Source organism: Equus przewalskii, chromosome 1 (assembly GCF_037783145.1).
Source record: "Equus przewalskii isolate Varuska chromosome 1, EquPr2, whole genome shotgun sequence".
Lineage (NCBI taxonomy): Eukaryota > Metazoa > Chordata > Mammalia > Perissodactyla > Equidae > Equus > Equus przewalskii.
This window is the reverse complement of record NC_091831.1, coordinates 121,547,933-121,561,762: the sequence shown is the minus strand read 5'-3', so window position 1 is coordinate 121,561,762 and position 13,830 is coordinate 121,547,933. Positions and strand designations below refer to the sequence as shown.

The 13,830-nt window shown below is 34.7% G+C and overlaps 1 protein-coding gene across 36 annotated transcripts in view; it reads right to left on the bottom strand.

Moving 5' to 3' along the window:
- Positions 1-13,830, bottom strand: part of MYO9A (myosin IXA) — a 290,205-nt gene that overhangs the window by 195,598 nt on the left and 80,777 nt on the right. For 23 of the 36 annotated variants that reach the window (XR_011527256.1, XR_011527254.1, XM_070576153.1 and 20 more), the window contains 4 exons: positions 13,515-13,614; positions 11,823-11,879; positions 5,100-5,197; positions 834-960 (listed from right to left, as the gene is read on the bottom strand). Coding sequence is in view for 34 of the 36 variants with exons in the window: in XM_070576153.1 (XP_070432254.1) it covers positions 834-960; positions 5,100-5,197; positions 11,823-11,879; positions 13,515-13,614 (382 nt within the window). In the remaining 2 variants the exon portion in view is untranslated. The remainder of the gene's footprint in view (positions 1-833; positions 961-5,099; positions 5,198-11,822; positions 11,880-13,514; positions 13,615-13,830) is intronic. The other 13 variants (XM_070576201.1, XM_070576223.1, XM_070576352.1 and 10 more) reach the window with 1 other exon arrangement.

Below are 13,830 nucleotides of genomic sequence, written 5' to 3'. Positions count from 1 at the left end.
TCTACTACTACTAAACACGAATACTAGAATTGAATAATTAAGGAAATGAATAGTAGATGGTGGGAGACAGGTCCCTCATTGTTAGAATGGTAGTTTACAGATAAGCAAGGGGAAAAGCATAGAATGATACGTGTGATAATGGATTAGTTAGAAACATCATTATAGCCTCATGTTTATCTTTATATACATATAGATGGTTACATAAAGATATTTGTAGATATGTGAATATACACAGCTTAGTATACACACATATATTTCCTTGCTCTGTCAGATGGGAGGGCCTATAAAAACCAACACCTCTTTTAATATGAATCTAGCAAGATAAGAAGTTAGTGGGGAAAATATGAGAAATCATCACTCCAGGAAGAAAGATTAAGGTAATAAAAACCTTGATATGGGAAGAAGCATGATGAGAGATGAAGACCTTTGGTTCTGATTTGGCCACAAAGAAAGAAAAAGTAGCACACTTTCTCTCCGTCCAGATAGCCCATCTTCAAATAAAATAATCTAAACAAAATCTTAGTATGAGAAGATAGCTCAAATACAGAAGGGGAAAAACAAGCAAAGGCCTAGAACATTATACAATCTAGAATGAAATATTCACCCTATCCAGCAAATTCAGGGGTTATGGATATCTGGGGAAAGGCAAGGCAGGAGAGAAAATCCAAATCTTCTACAGATTCTGGTACACTATGTAGCAAAAAATCCCATCTTTTGGAGAAACACCATTAATAAAAAGCATTAACCCATCTACACTCTCAAAATAGTTATACAAAATAAAAACTGAGAAGTCATGCAGTATTTGAAATGAAAACTTAGATGTAATCACTCACTTCTAATAATTCTGAGACAATAGGCAGAATTTCAGGATTACAGATATCTATGGAGTCATCCCGGTATGTCTTCTTTTTATAACAGATATTACCCAAATGTAGTATTGCTGAGAGAAGAGAGAAAATCCTGCGAAAATAAAACCACAAATTATGGCTTGCTTTTGTGCATTCTCTAAGCTTATTTCATTCTAAAATTCTAATCAAGCAAATTAATCAGTACAAATATGAAGTATTTAATCTTTAGAAAAAGAAGAAACACAGGAATAATAACTATAATAACTAAAATTTATTGAGCATTTCCTCTGTCAGGCACTGTGCAAAGTGCTTTACATAACTTTACTTTCAGTATTGTATCACGTATCAGACATAGCTGTTTGAAGGGGACTTTTGCTATTCGTCTGAATCTGCTGTAGTTTGAAAAGTTCATGCCTTTCTAAATGCTTTTCATCCTGCCTGGAATGCCCTTTCCCTACAGTGTCTATTTCAGATCTACTCAATCAGAATCTTTAAAGGAAAGGCCTTGGAATCTGTATTTTTTAATCAAGTAGACTAGGTGATTTTTTTATTACTCGTTATATTTAAGAAGTGTTCTCCTACATCATATTATGGTGTAATATCGATAAATATTGTATATTTAGTATACTGATAAGTGCTTTTTAAAAAACAGTATAAGGCCATTAGGGAATATTATCTAATATTAGGCCTCTACTGTGAAACATCTACATCTGGACCCTCCCTTCTGTTCTCCCCTCCTGTCTCAGAGGAACACGTGCCCCTCCTCCAAGCACAAACTAATCCCTCCACTTGTGCTCTACATCCCAGGAACTCCAGTTTACTCAGGAACATTAATATACCTACTTCCTGTCTTTCACGTGAACCTGTAAGAACTTTCTATCAAAATAATCTCACGTTTACTTCTCTCTTATTTTAAACAATCTGTCCTAGATCCACATCTTCTCCTTCCTTTCACAAACAAGCTTATTGAAATGTTAACTTATACTCCTGTCGTCACTTTGTTATTCCCTATTTACTATCAGATTCTGGCATCTACCACCCACTGAAGTGTCTCACAGAGGTTACCAAAGACCTCTAAGTAACTAAGAAAAATATATTGTTTTTAACTTACCTCACATCTCAGAGGTATTTTTTTTTTATTTATATATTTTTTTTATTAATGTTATGATAGATTACAAGCTTGTGAGATTTCAGTTGTACATTTTTGTTAGTCATGTTGTGGGTACACCACTTCCCCCTCTCAGAGGTATTTTTAACACAACTGAACACTCCATCTAAAGCCCTTCCTGGAACTCCACGTATACACACATCTTTGTGCCTTGTCCAGTTACTTCCATAGGATAAATCTGTTCTACTCATGAAATTTTAACTATGTGTTTTCCTAAAATTAATAAGTATTCTAAATAAAACAAAAATATTGACTTAGGGGGCTGGCCCCATGGCGGAGTCGTTAAGTTCGCGCATTCCGCTGCAGGCGGCCCAGTGTTTTGTTGGTTCGAATCCTGGGCGTGGACATGACACTGCTCATCAAACCACGTTGAGGCAGCATCCCACGTGCCACAACTAGAAGGAGCCACAATGAAAAATATACAACTATGTACTGGGGGGCTTTGGGGATAAAAAGGAAAAAAATAAAATCTTAAAAAAAAAAATATTGACTTACGAAGCTAATATATATACTTTCAGATATACAGTATCTAATTTATAGGTCTTGTTTTTCAAATAATTTAAAATTTTTAAATGTTTGAATCATTAACATGACTCAAAAAAATACAAGTAAATTATAAAGGAATAATTCATAAAAGTATTCTGGGTTAAATCAAAGAGTAAACTCAGTATCAATAAACATTATAAACTCTAATGGAATGGGGCCAGCTCTGGTGGCCTAGTGCTTAAGTTCGGCACACTCCACTTCAGCAGCCAAGGATCAGTTCCCAGGCAAGGACCTACCACCACTGCAGCCACACTGTGGTGGTGATCCACATACAAAATAGAGGAAGACTGGCAACAGATATTAGCTCAAGGCAAATCTTTCTCAGGGAAAAAAGAAAAAAACTAATGGAAAACAAAAGACATAAAAACACAAACTCACGGCCCATTTTTTAAAAACTACTTTTAGTAGTAGTTTATATGGTTTCTAAATTACATTGTTTCAAAATTTGGGGTTCAAAAATCAGCACATCACTGTTTTCTCACACACAAATATGTGATGCAAAGTCTTCAGGAATAATAAATGTCACATAAACAATTTAATATACTATAGTATAAAAAAAGTATAAATAGTATAAATAGGAGTAAGAATCTCTGTTCTCAAAAGCTTATAATCTTCCATAAGGAAATAACAATAAATAACTATACTATAGGGCAGGATATCTTAAAATACAGAAAATAGAAACAAACACAGTTAAGGAAAATTTCATTAGAAAGGTAGGATATGAACAGTACTCTAAAGCAAAAAGGTTTCAATTCACATGCCAAATTTTAGGTTGCCTGCAAGGTTGTGTTAAAAGAGATTCTGGGCTAGATCTAAGTGCAGTAGAAAATAACATTGTGATTTATTAGCAGAGTCAATAGTGGTCACAGGAGAGGGGAACAGTAGTATACATGATATGCTCTCTATCCAAAAATTGAAAGTTATTTGAATGAGTGGAAAGGAGATGAAAATCATTCCTTCATGGAATAGGGAAAATAATGAATGTTCAGAATACAACATAATGTTTTAGATAACACCATCTAGTTAAAATACAAACCCTGTGCTAGGGAATATCTGAAGATAATATCTAAGGGATAGAGAAGGGTCTAATTGAAGACCTGGCTACTAGGAACATATTGTTTCCTGTGGTTTCCAACATGAGATATAGTCACATAAGACTCTTTCACATGATAGGTGCACGATAAGTAAACACTGTATTTCCAACTTATGTTACCTAAAAAAAGTGAAATGAAGTTTCACTATTACTTAATACATAGACTGGCACTTCAGTCTATATGTCAGTCAGGCAGGTGTCACGAGGTAAATGAGATATCCTGAAGGAAGAATGTGGGTATTACACCTCATGGAGTAATTGACAGAGGTACTCTCATTTATTTAGTAACTTCCAGTGAATTGTAGTTTGTCACCAATTAAATTGGTTTGCATACTTACATATTATCTTATTTGGTTTTAACTTATCTTTAATAAAAAGATCCGGGCAAAGAATCTGCCAATCGAAGATTCATACCAATGATATAATCACAAGCAAACAAGAAAACGGCAGGACTAATATTCTCCTACTCCTGGTACAAGATTAAAAGTTGACAATATAGGGGCCGGCCCCATGGCCGAGTGGTTAAGTTCGCATGCTCCGCTGCAGTGGCCCAGGGCTTCAGTGGTTTGGATCCTGGGCAGGGACATGGCACCACTCATCAGGCCACACTGAGGCGGCGTCCCATGTGCCACAACTAGAAGGACCCACAACTAAATTAGCTGTAAATAATACAACTAGGTACTGGGGGGGATTTGGGAAGAAAAAGCAGAAAGAAAAAACAAAGAAGAAGATTGGCAACAGTTGTTAGCTCAGGTGGCAATCTTTAAAAAAAAAAAAGTTGAGAAAATAATCAGAACTGAAATATTTATCAACACTAATTCCCTCCTCAAAAAAGTTATATGTTACTACATTCTTCTGGTGACAGTCAAGATTTTAAATATTTTGTTTTATTTTAAATATATTTTAAATATAATATACTTCATCCTTATCTCATTTCTCTTTTACTTATATTTACAATGAACAAAATACGTTTCATACGATAGTACAGACATAAATTTACAGGGAAAATACATGGAAAATTAGGTTTTACTGAGAGGTATCCATGCCTTAACAAGATCAGAGATCACTGACATAAAAAAACAAGACCTATAACACTTTAAATAGCGTTATAAAGCAACAGTTTTTAAGTAAGGTCCCTGGATAGGCTTCAGGGGTACAATGAACGCTTGCAATTACATGCAAATGTTTATGGATGTACATTTTACAGGAAGAAGAGCTCTAGTTTTCAAAAGATTCTCAAAGAATTTATGACCAAAAAAAAGCAATTCAAAACAACTCTTTTAGAAAAATAAATTTTGCGAGCAATGCTTAAGATAGAGGAGGCACTGGATCAGGAACATCAGTTAGAAAATTGTTTAAAAGGACCGAGGAAGAGGAATTTTTTGAAACATACATCATGACTTGTTCTCCACTAAGGGTATAAGAATACAACAAATAAACTCACTGTCTTCGTGTCTTGGGAAGAAATCCTACCATTTCCATAGCCAGTTGTAAGCGTTCAAAGTCATGCCTCAAATCTTCCCCTTCCACTGTGAAGCAATCCTGTTTAAGAAAAAAGGGGGGAAAAATCAAGACTACCCGTTGAAAAGTAACATAAGCCACTAGAGAAATAAAGTAATTTTAGATGAGAACACCCATGTGTAAAAATCACAGTTGGTGAATATTTAGACATCATCAAATTCATTAGACATCTTATCTTACTACCGATATGCAAACTAAACACATACCTACCAAAATACCAGTAAGTTACCTTTTTTCTCCCTTACACAATCACCAAGGCAAGGATCTCAACAGTAACTTAAGATAAAGAGCTAGCAATACTTATAAACTCTTCTAATACCAAGTTTGATTCTGAGTGGTTCTGAAGAATTTTGGAGATCCAAAGTATTTAAGAGGGTTCAATACCACAAACCAATGTTATTTACTCAACAAATATTTAATGAATGCCTACCCACATGCAAGGCACTGAACTAGATCCTGGGACACAAAAACAAATTTTAGAAGAGGCAGTAATTTAGGTGAGAAGTGGAGCCTAGATTTGTATAATATAGAGATGTTTATGGTACATAGATATTAGATGTAATATAAATAGTTCCTAATGAAATAATATAAACAACATGGTAACCATTCTGCAAAAGAAAGAAGTATATGTGAAAGTATAAAAACCTGCACAGAACAGACATCACATGAGTCAGTAAAAACAGCTGTGGATAAAGCCATAAAAAAATATTATGGTTTTTTTTTTTTTAAGGAAGATTAGCCCTGAGCTAACATCTGCTGCCAATTCTCCTCTTTTTTGCTGAGGAAGACTGGCCCTGAGCTAACATCCATGCCCATCTTCCTCTACTTCATATGTGGGACGCCTACCACAGCATGGCTTGCCAAGTGGTGCCATGTCTGCACTTGGAATCTGAACTGGCGAACCCCGGGCCGCCGAAGCAGAACGTGCACACTAACGCTGCGCCACCAGGCCAGCCCCAAATATTTCATTTTTAGAGTAACCCTTGCATTTTAGTTCCCAAAAAACACGATCTGTACACATAATCTAAATCTTTAAAATAATAAATAAGTCCTTAAGTCTCTTTACTCTATGTTCTCACAGTCCCTTACACTTACATTTTCAAAAACCTCCTCACACATATTTACTTTTTTAATGCCTATCTTCCTATGGAATGTTGCATCAAGTACTTAGTAAACACACGAACTGTTATTTGTCTTATTCACTGCAGATCTCCAGCACTGAGTAAGTGAGCCAAGAATACAGTGGATAATTACTGACGTAAACACACAATCATCAACTTACTGAATTAAATGAAACATTCCTTTTTGAGAAATAAAGAAACTGCTCATTCATTTTTTTTAAAAGTATTTATCGAGTATCTACGATGTACTACCCCCTCAGGCACTGTAAGAATGAGTTAATGAATATATCTAAATATAAAGTTTACAATTAAATACTACATTTTAGAACGCTGTTAAAAATATTTTTATTCTCTATATAGAAAGGTACACACACATAGTTTAAAATTTCAAATTCACTTCAAGAAAAGTTCTGTCTGAAAATCCATTCATTTAATTTTCTGCCTATAAAATTTGGACTAAGCAATTTTAAAACATATTTCTACAGACATGCCCATGTCCTACTACTCACTAAAAAATTTTAAGTTAATACATTTTTCTTTTATCTATAGCAAAGCTTTTGTTTTTTTTTGAGGAAGATTAGCCCTGAGCTAACATCTGTTGCCAATCCCCCTCTTTTTGCTGAGGAAGACTGGCCCTGAGCTAACAGCCGTGTCCATCTTCCTCTACTTTATATGTGGGACGCCTACCACAGCACGGCTTGCCAAGCAGTGCCATGCCCACACCCAGGATCCGAAACAGCAAACCCCAGGCCACCAAAGCGTAACATGCAAACTTAACCGCTGTGCCACCGGGCCAACCCCTATAGAAAAGCTTTTTAAAAGGCTCTTGATTCTCTTCTCCCACAAACCACAAACAACTCATTCACTCTATGATTTGGTTAATATTTTTCTATAACAAATAAGTGAGGGGGGAAAAAAGCTATGTTTCCACTCAATAATACAGCAATGAATCTCATAACTGACAGTGTTCTTATCTGCCCCCAAAATGAATAAAACAACGTATATAAAATACTGAGAAAGTAAATTGAAAGAAGCACTAAAATATACATTTATATTTGCTGTTATCCACAATCGAACGTTCTTCAGAAATACAAAGTGGTCTTAACAAACACCAAAATCATAATTTATTTTCAAAAACGTGTACTGATGACCTTAACTGTTTCCCTGATGATAACAGTATTAGAAAAGCTAGGGATGGTTAATCTACCAAACCAGAAATATCCTTACCTTAATTTGGGTTAATTTGGGTTCCCACAGAAGTAGACCTTGAAACCAGGATTCAGCATAAGTAGTAAGGGAATGGGAAAAGAAAATAGGGAAAGCAGTGTAGCCTAAACAGGGTTCACTATTAAAGTACCTACCACAGTGGGTAAGTAGAGTTTAATCCCAAAGTAATCTCTGGGAAATAGGGTAAAACACAGAGAGATAAGAAAGCTGGACCATTTGTATGTCATCTCCCATCACTGGCTGAGGATTTCTACAGATAGGGGGAGGGAGTTGTTAATTCCTATGCTCTTCCAGGGGGCCATGCTAGAGCACAAAGGCCTTCCAGAGTTCTAAGAAAAGTCTTCAGACACCAAGCTGCAAATACTGGCTGTTGGAGGTCACTCAGAGAACAATGAAATGGTAAGGTTCAAAGAATAAGGCAGGGAACTAACCAATAACTGTTACAAACCTTTCCACCGGAAAAAGATAGCTGGTTCCTCTTGCCCAACTCAGCTCTAGCTGTAGTCTTGCTTGATAACATGCCACTGCACACTCCCAACAAACACACCAAAATGTTCTTTCATGCTATGAGCCTTTTTTTCCCTTTGTGTGGAATGATGAGAACCCTTTCTCATTTACAAGTGCCTACGATAAGCCTGGCAGGTAGTAGGCATTTGACATGGGTATGAGGGAGAGAAAGTAAAGGGTAGAGTCAAATTATACATTTCTTTCGTCTATATTTCCTAGAATGGTATTTAGAAAAATCATACTTTTTTATAACTTCAAGTTGACAGTACAGGACATAAATAAGAATAATTGACTTTGAGAGTTAGTAAAGATGCCAGAGATCATTTAAGGAAAAGAATATAAAGAACAGAGGCTTCACTGGAATCCCAGTAACATTACTAACTTGCTTCAACACAATGGGGGAAGCCACTTAAATTTTAAGTCATTGCTGCTTCTTGTGAGAAAGGTAATCATACTAACTCCAACCAGTGGTTTTATAATGATCAAATATAATATGGATGTTAAAGTGGTTTTTAAATGGAAAAACATATGCAAAGTAAGTTGTGCTGCATGCAGAGACCTCATATTGGACTGACAGACGATGAGGACTAAAGCCACAAAAGCAGTATTTGAGAGAATGACCATGAACTTAACAGACTACAAGGGAATGGAGGTAAGAGTCTTTATGCTGTAGAAATACTTAAAATAAGGAGAATAGAAACATTATAGATTCAGAGGATTCTACCCAAGTTGCATCAGGATCCCTGAAAGCACTGCAGCAGGTCTACCTCATGGGAAAACAGGTTGCCAGGTACTCTACAGATGGCTGGGTTCCTCTAAAGGTAGTGATGACCAGGGTGGGAGCTTTGTCTCAACAGGATAATAAGTTCTAATCCCTCTGCAGCATAGTGGACATGGTAGTGTTCTGAGACTATCACTTATTGTAATAATTCTCATTAAATCTCTGCCCGATAGATGGACCCTTAAACCATTCAAACCTTGGTTCAGATAAATAAAAAAATTAGGTGAGACTAACCTTTTACATAAAAGTTATTGAGAACTAGCTTTAAGGTAAAATTATTTGAATAGATTATTACCATATAAGAAGAGAAATCAGTATGTACCAAACATCTTCGACTTATCAGACACTATGAAAGTCACCTGACACATATAATCTCACTAAATCCCCAAAACACAAGAAGATAATTATATGTATGTATATATAATTATACGTAAATTTCTAGAGAAGAAAATAGACACAGAGATTAAATAACTTGCCTAAATAACAAGGATGGCCAAACCAAAATCTACCAATTCTAAATCCTCTGCTATGTCCTAGGCAACATTAGCTGCTTCATCTTATTTAACAGAACAACCCTTAAAAGGTATTAAGTCACCATATAGTGGGCAACAACAGGTCCCTTATTAAATGCAATTTTCTCACTATAGTGCCCCTTGGGATCATTTACACAATTACATAAAATGTACGATAAGTAATACAGCACAAACGGCAAAACAGACCTTAACAATCCTCTCTTCCTATAATGCTAGTCACATAAGTTCTAACAACTCAGAGGGAAATAAAGTTTAGTTTGCCCCCAAATTTACCATGAGGAGTTAAGAGGAAAGAATAAACCAGAAGATCTTCAGAGTGACTGCTTGTTTCATTAATTAACTCCTGAGACAAAAGCAGAAATTAATCAAAGTTCAAACTATAATAGATTTGAAAACAATAAATGGGAAGAAAGCGATGAAAGTAATGTTAAGAGAGTAGCAGAGTATGGCTACAAAGTTCTTCCAAAAGGAAAAGATGAATGATGATGATTTCAATGATAGCAGCAATGGTAGGAACATTTATTGTGCACTTACTAAGTATTAAGTACTCTATCAAGCTGTTTATATGCATTGTCTAATTTAATACTCACAAAAGTTAAAGACATTATCCCCTTAAACAGATGATGGAAACAAAAGAATTAAGTGACCTGCTCAGGTTCTCAAAACTAGTAAGTGGATGAACTAGAATTCAAGTCAGAGCCCAAATGCTTAAGCATTAATTTAGAGACTGCCTCTAAACAACAGCAGATGAGTTCACAGTTTCATGTTAAGCTCTAAACAGGCAACCAAATCTTATATTTGCCATACAAGTTTCCCTGTCTCCTTCCTACTTCCCAATGAGGCACGGTCACTTGGTATAGGAAGTGAAACATGGAAGCTTCTCAAGTGGCAAAACAGTATAAAATTTTTCTCCAATATTTATCAGAATCTATAAATTGAAATGTCTAAAATTTATGTTCCAAAATCTAAAATCTGAAACCACAAATTACTTGATTTACTATGAAATGTTCATGCAATTAAACTTTGCCTGAAGGAAGAAATTAATATCCATAATTACTGATCCTTCTCAACTTTAAAATAGGCCAGTTTTATAATTAATGAAGTATGTAATCACATACAGTAAAAAAAAGTAATGGTTATTTAAAGAAAGGACGAAGACACGATACGTTTCCAGGAGGAATAGTTAATAAATTAGTTCATTAGTTAATTAATAGATATAGATAAGTGCATGTTTTCAGCCTTTTTTTTTTACATCTGACCTAATTGCAAACTGAAGTGAAAGATTTTTTGTGCTCTTTCTATGATTACAAATTTGTCCTTATAAAATGTAAGAAATAAAGCAAAATTTACCTACTCAAATTATACTACATCATATATGCCCTTAAATCATTCAATTTAAAACATATAATCTTATTTATAGGAATTTCAATTCTTAATTTGTGGAAAATTATATAAAGGCTATAGCCTCTCTTGCTGTTAAAAAAAAAAATGAAAGAAAAAATATACATGTATTCATTTTGTGAAAAGACTGTTACATTGATTGTTAAATTGATACATATCACTTTTTAAAATAATAGTACTAGGGGCTGGCCCCATGGCCGAGTGGTTAGGTTCACGCGCTCGGCTGTAGGCGGCCCAGTGTTTCGTTGGTTTGAATTCTGGGCGCAGACATGGCACTGCTCATCAGACCACGCTGAGGCAGTGTCCCACATGCCACAACTAGAAGGACCCACAACGAAGAATATACAACTATGTACTGGGGGGCTTTGGGGAGAAAAAGGAAAAATTAAAAAAAAAAAAATCTTAAAAAAAAATCTAAATCTAAAATAATAGTACTATTCATAATATGTGGGTAATGAAACTACTAAAAATTAACTGAAAAAATAAATGTCAAGAGGGGCTGGCCCCGTGGCCGAGTGGTTAAGTTCACGCGCTCCGCTGCAGGCAGCCCAGTGTTTCGTTGGTTCGAATCCTGGGCGCGGACATGGCACTGCTCATCAGACCACGCTGAGGCAGCGTCCCACATGCCACAACTAGAAGGACCCACAACGAAGAATATACAACTATGTACCGGGGGGCTTTGGGGAGAAAAAGGAAAAAATAAAATCTTTAAAAAAAAAAAAATAAATAAATAAATAAATAAATAAATGTCAAGAAAAAAACTACAGTTCATAAGGATCCACATCAATGCTCAAAAATCAGGAATGCAATCAATTTGTTTGTCAAAGTACGTAGTGAACAGAGACTAAACATTTAGCAACAAAAAATATTCAAAAAAGTAAACTGACTGCTTTTTAACCAACAAACCATAGACATACAGACAAATCAATTTGAAGAAATTAAATATTGATTTCTCCTTTCCTAGATTCTTTATTAGTATTTCTGCTGATTTTCTTTCTAAGTCATGAGATAGATGCAAACAAGCAAGGTGAGGATCCTTTAACAGGAACACAGAATAGTTAGGTACTTGTACTGACCGGCTCAGAGTCATAGCAATAATCATCCCAGCTCTGTCTGAGGGGTTTCTTTGTTATCTGAAAGTAAGGCAGATTAGTTAGGTAGAAGTAATGGTTATCACACTTTTCTAATCACCTCTTAGATGTAAGTGTTGAGGAAGGATTGCTGTTATCCAAAGAAAGTTGTTTTGTATAGCAGCATAAAACAAGAAAGAATTACGTAAACATTCAGATTCTGGGAGATCATTATAATCAATCATATCTGCTATTGTCCAGTGACTCTGAGATTTACATTAACTGCTGGGTCCCATATTCTATGAATAATGATCTTATGACAAGAATATGTATGGTATGGCCACTGATTACAAAAAGATGTGGAAAACAATAATAAACTCTAGATTTCTCTAATACTAACAACTATCAGCTCATTTATGGGCAGTTACTACTTTTTAAAAAGGAAAATATTTAATCAACCAAATATAATGCAAATAAACATGCAAGGGGAAAAACTCAGAAACTATAACAACTATTTTTCTAACCTACTTCATTCTATACAGTAAAAATACCCAGAATTATACCAGAAAATGATGTTCTGAATAATTTTGAAGTTCTCCATATATTAATACAGAGTTATGTTAGTTTATATAAACATGTAGTTTCAAAATTAAGAAATATCACTTATACAGCATGCTGTGTATCTTGGGAGAAGTCTAAGATGTTACTTTCACAACCTTAAGTACAGACTACAATCTTTGAGTCATCATCAATGTGCTAATTTGCTTATAAAAGCTTTGTACAGATTTTTCAAATTATCATACGTGAATTTTTTTCCAGACATTACATTTTGCCTCAAATGATTAAAAAATAAAGGGAGACAATCTGTTATTTAAGTGATCTACTGTCACACCAATTCTATTAATATTCTAGAATTTTTGTTAATATGAGGAATAAGAAAATTATAGAAACCAATGTAATGAAAAGTGAGAATTGCTCATTATTACGGAAGTGAATTTTGAGTTTCAAGGAAAGATACAAATTCTCTAATAAATCATTTCTTTTGATGAATTTCACATTGAACGTTTAAAGGGATCACTCACTAAAATATTAAAATAGTCATACTCTAAGTCCTTATCATAATGTCATGCAAAGAAGTACATGTATTAGACTTCAAAACATGCAAATAAGGTTTCAAGTAATCCCTTGCAAGGACATTAATCATTAGTTACATTTAACATGCTGTGGTCTACAAAAGGTAAACCACTTTGGAATGAGAAAAGCATTTTTCTAACATGGAGGTACGTATAAACAACTTATTACTCTCTTAAAGTGTCTCACAAAAAGCAAAAGGCACACAAATAACTACTCTTTTACAACACATATGAGAGTAAAAGTAATTTTGAAATTTGACAATTACATCACATATATTTTTAGACTGCATGTATGAAAATGCTAAACAACCAAAAGGACCTACAACTAGAATATACAACCATGAACTGGGGGCTCTAGGGAGAAGAAGTAGAAAAAGAAAGAAAGAAAAAGATTGGCAACAGATGTTAGCTTGGGTGCCAATCTTAAAAAAAAAGAAAAGAAAAGAAAATGCTAGTTAATAGCCATTACCAGGTTTGAAAACAAAGAATGCTACAATAAACTTTCTCTCAAGAGGTAAAATTTAATAATGCCCTACATTTCAAAATGCTTTTCATGAACTCTCACCTGATTGAGATAATGATATTCTTCTGGTTGTTTAAGATGGAATGCTAATCTCTCTTCTTCACTTGCTCCTGCCAGGAGGTAATAGAATACATGATAGTTCCTGTTGGAAATAAAGAAGTACGATTTTATAATGCACATGATCTATGGTTATCATTGAACAAGAAAAAAAGCAAACATTAATTAGTAAATGTTCCAGCCTTGCCTCAGTTTTTTAATACAAAGATGATAAATTCAATATTTAAGTACTCCTTCAAAATAGTTTTGGATGCTGAGTTCAAAAGAGGGGGATGAAGGCAGCGATGCGGCAAAGTTAAGG